At 35.9% G+C, this 2,942-nt stretch overlaps 1 protein-coding gene across 1 annotated transcript; it reads right to left on the reverse strand.

Annotated features, from left to right (window-relative positions):
- Positions 1 to 735: 735 nt before the first annotated feature.
- LOC107807083 (uncharacterized) lies at positions 736 to 2,334 on the reverse strand. Its single transcript, XM_016631372.2, has one exon. It carries the CDS (start codon positions 2,221 to 2,223, stop codon positions 1,045 to 1,047), a length of 1,179 nt encoding a protein of 392 aa, XP_016486858.1. The 5' UTR covers positions 2,224 to 2,334; the 3' UTR covers positions 736 to 1,044.
- Between the last annotated feature and the right edge of the window lie 608 nt (positions 2,335 to 2,942).

Raw genomic sequence — 2,942 nt, forward strand, 5'->3', positions numbered from 1 at the left:
AAATGGAATATCACCATGTAAATAATGCGTATATCTTGCGTCCTATCACCTCCTATAATTCCAACAACTTTTAGGGACCAGACTTTACACTTCACCCAATTACAGTTTAATGTAGCCTTCCTTCAAATAAGATCCTGGTGGAACCACCACATTATTAACAGAACCCAGAAAATAAAAGTAAAACAGTCAACTCACCGAAACGACCGTTTAAAATCATACCTCATAATTTTTTTCAGTAAGAGTTATGTCCGGAATTTATGCCTACCTCATTAAGAGGCTGGGCTGAATCTCTTCTTTCATTGTACCACAATCATAATAACATATAATTCCTCCGTTTCAAGTAAAAAAAGATACTTTTCAAATATGCAAAAACTTTGTGTGATCATTAAGGTAAATGGATAAAATAAAAAATTTGAAGTTAAATTATTTTTAAATATAAAAATGTATTATCCTTTTAGAAGGAACTAATAAGGAAAATGTATTATTTAAATTAAAACGGAGGAAGTAATAACATTAACAATAGAGGAGAAAACAGAAAATTAGGGACAATATATGCAAAATAGCTCCTTTGGAAAAGATCCAAAAAATAATTAAAACTAATCGGTATTGCTCGGGAATCTGATAAAGTGAAAAGGACAAATCTACTAGAATAACAGATGAGGAGTCCTGGGGAATATTTACTACCCTTTTCATTGCTTACCTAAGCAATTTGTATTTTAGCACTGCATTGTCCATGCTAACTTTCCATAGCCAAAGATCTCATGGGAGAAAAAGATGATCTCATGAAACTCTTTTTTACAAGCAAAATTAGAAGATCTAACAAAAAGTTTCCATGAATGGCTAAACAAAATCCCATCACAATAAGCAGTAGAGGATTTGCCATCAATTACTACATACAAAATAGATAACAGAATAACATAAAAAACATTACCATAAAATGAAAAGAAAAATCTATACAATCACTTAAAAATATCTATCAATTCTGACGGATGATAGTAGATATAGTAGTAATAATAATAATAATGATTAGATATACAAATTTTATTACCTTGAAGAAACAGGGTTCAAAGCTTTAGCAAAACCATTCATTGCTCCATAACTCTTTGAACTGAAACCTAAACATCCAAGCAAACCTTGCCTGTACGGCAAAAATGTCTTCTTCCTCATTTCCTCTGCTTGTGCTCTATTTGTAGTGTAGTGCAACTCATGAGGGGACGGCGGCACTCTTCTCTTCCCTATCCCATTTGCTACATTTCCATTCACAGGCTTCTTCTTCCCTTCTTTTGTTTGTTTCACTTTCTTAGTTTCAGCGGTGTTTGCATAGTCAGTTGCAGAGTTTTCTGGAGTTTTGTGGGCTGAAATTTTCTCCGGTTTCTTGTCTTTCACAGGTGAAAACGAGATCCCACTCCAAAACTTGTGACCGTTGTTTCTTCCTTCACTTTTACTTCTATATAAAAACTCCTTTAAGAATACCCATCTTTTTGAGCTCCTCCCAACTGATGACGACCTCGAAGAAGAGCCAGAAGGACACGGCGTCGTTTCATTCGAAGTTTCTTCCTCATCTAATTGTTTTATTATCTCTTCTATTTCATTCTTCTCGTTTATCTTCTCCTTGACAACTTCTAATTCCTCCTCTTCTTCATAATCCTCGTGCCACTCATACGACGTCGTTCGAAGTGGTGACATGGATCTAGTCCTTCTTCTCAACGATCTATTACGCAGCTTCATATCTCTTCCCCTACAGCCTTTCTCCTCTTCATCCTCATTTTCGTCGATATCAAGCAATGGTGCGAGGATTTGTGGGCGTTTAAGGTGAGTAGAAAGCTTCATCGGCCGGATCTGGCCATTCAGAAATAACTCGTCGGCAGAGCTCATGGATCCATCCGCGGCGGCGCCGTCGGTAATAAGCCTAGCGGAGAAGTCGAAATCTTCGGAAGGAGAAGAAATTGAAGTGCTAGCAACATTCTTCTTCACACAAGTAGTTGACAAAACGAAGTGCATAGGACTCGCCGGAGCACTATAATAGAAGCCACTATTTGGTTGGCCACGGCCTGGACTTGAAGGAGCACTAACGTACGGAGTGGAACATGAACTATCAATATCGTCAGAGAATATGCCGGACTCTACCGCAGAACCGGTTTCGGTTCCGATATCGGGTTCCGGCACGGCGGAGGAAGTGGTAGCTGTGGCAGCAGAGGAGGTGTGATTTTCGAGGGGTTTCATAATTTTCTGTGAAAGGTTTGTGCTGAAATGGGAGTGATGTGTGCAAAAAATAGAGAGAAAAAAGGGACTTTTTGGGGAAGAGAGTAACGTAAGAGAAATGACCTTAAATGTTGTGATATATAACGACAATGCCACTAGCAGTAGTGAGTCAGAAAATGGTACTGCTGGCCTCCTCTTCTAAAAAATTGATTGATGCGATGTATTTTTGAAAACTGTTAAATTTACATGAGGCATGAGCATTAATTGAGTGCCCTGCACGGATGTTTCTACATTTATGTTTCTTTTTTAAAATGACTCTTATCATAAATTCAAAAGCTATAGCATTTTGAACTGGAAATAGGAGTAGGGGTATCCCTCGGATCGTACCGTACGGTATTTAGATATTTCACTTTATTATTTTCGATATTTAATTTTTTAAAATTTTATATTAATATCATACCTAATTAAATTCGGTATGATTCGGTTTTTCTCCTTTCGGTTACGATTTATTTGGTTTGAAAATTAACTAGTGCATAGAGCCGTAGACTTTAATATTTTTAATTAAAGTACTAAAAAATATAAAACTGAAAATATTTGTTGACAAAAATTTTGTCCAAAACTAGCAAATATCGACTCAAATAGAAAAAATTATATATAAAAGAATATTTGATCATTAGAAATATCTTGTTACTTGTTTAGAGTTAATTGATGAACTTAGAGAATAAAGGAAAATAAAATTT

The sequence above is a fragment of the Nicotiana tabacum genome, chromosome 7, assembly GCF_000715075.1.
Source record: "Nicotiana tabacum cultivar K326 chromosome 7, ASM71507v2, whole genome shotgun sequence".
In the NCBI taxonomy this organism is placed as follows: domain Eukaryota; kingdom Viridiplantae; phylum Streptophyta; class Magnoliopsida; order Solanales; family Solanaceae; genus Nicotiana; species Nicotiana tabacum.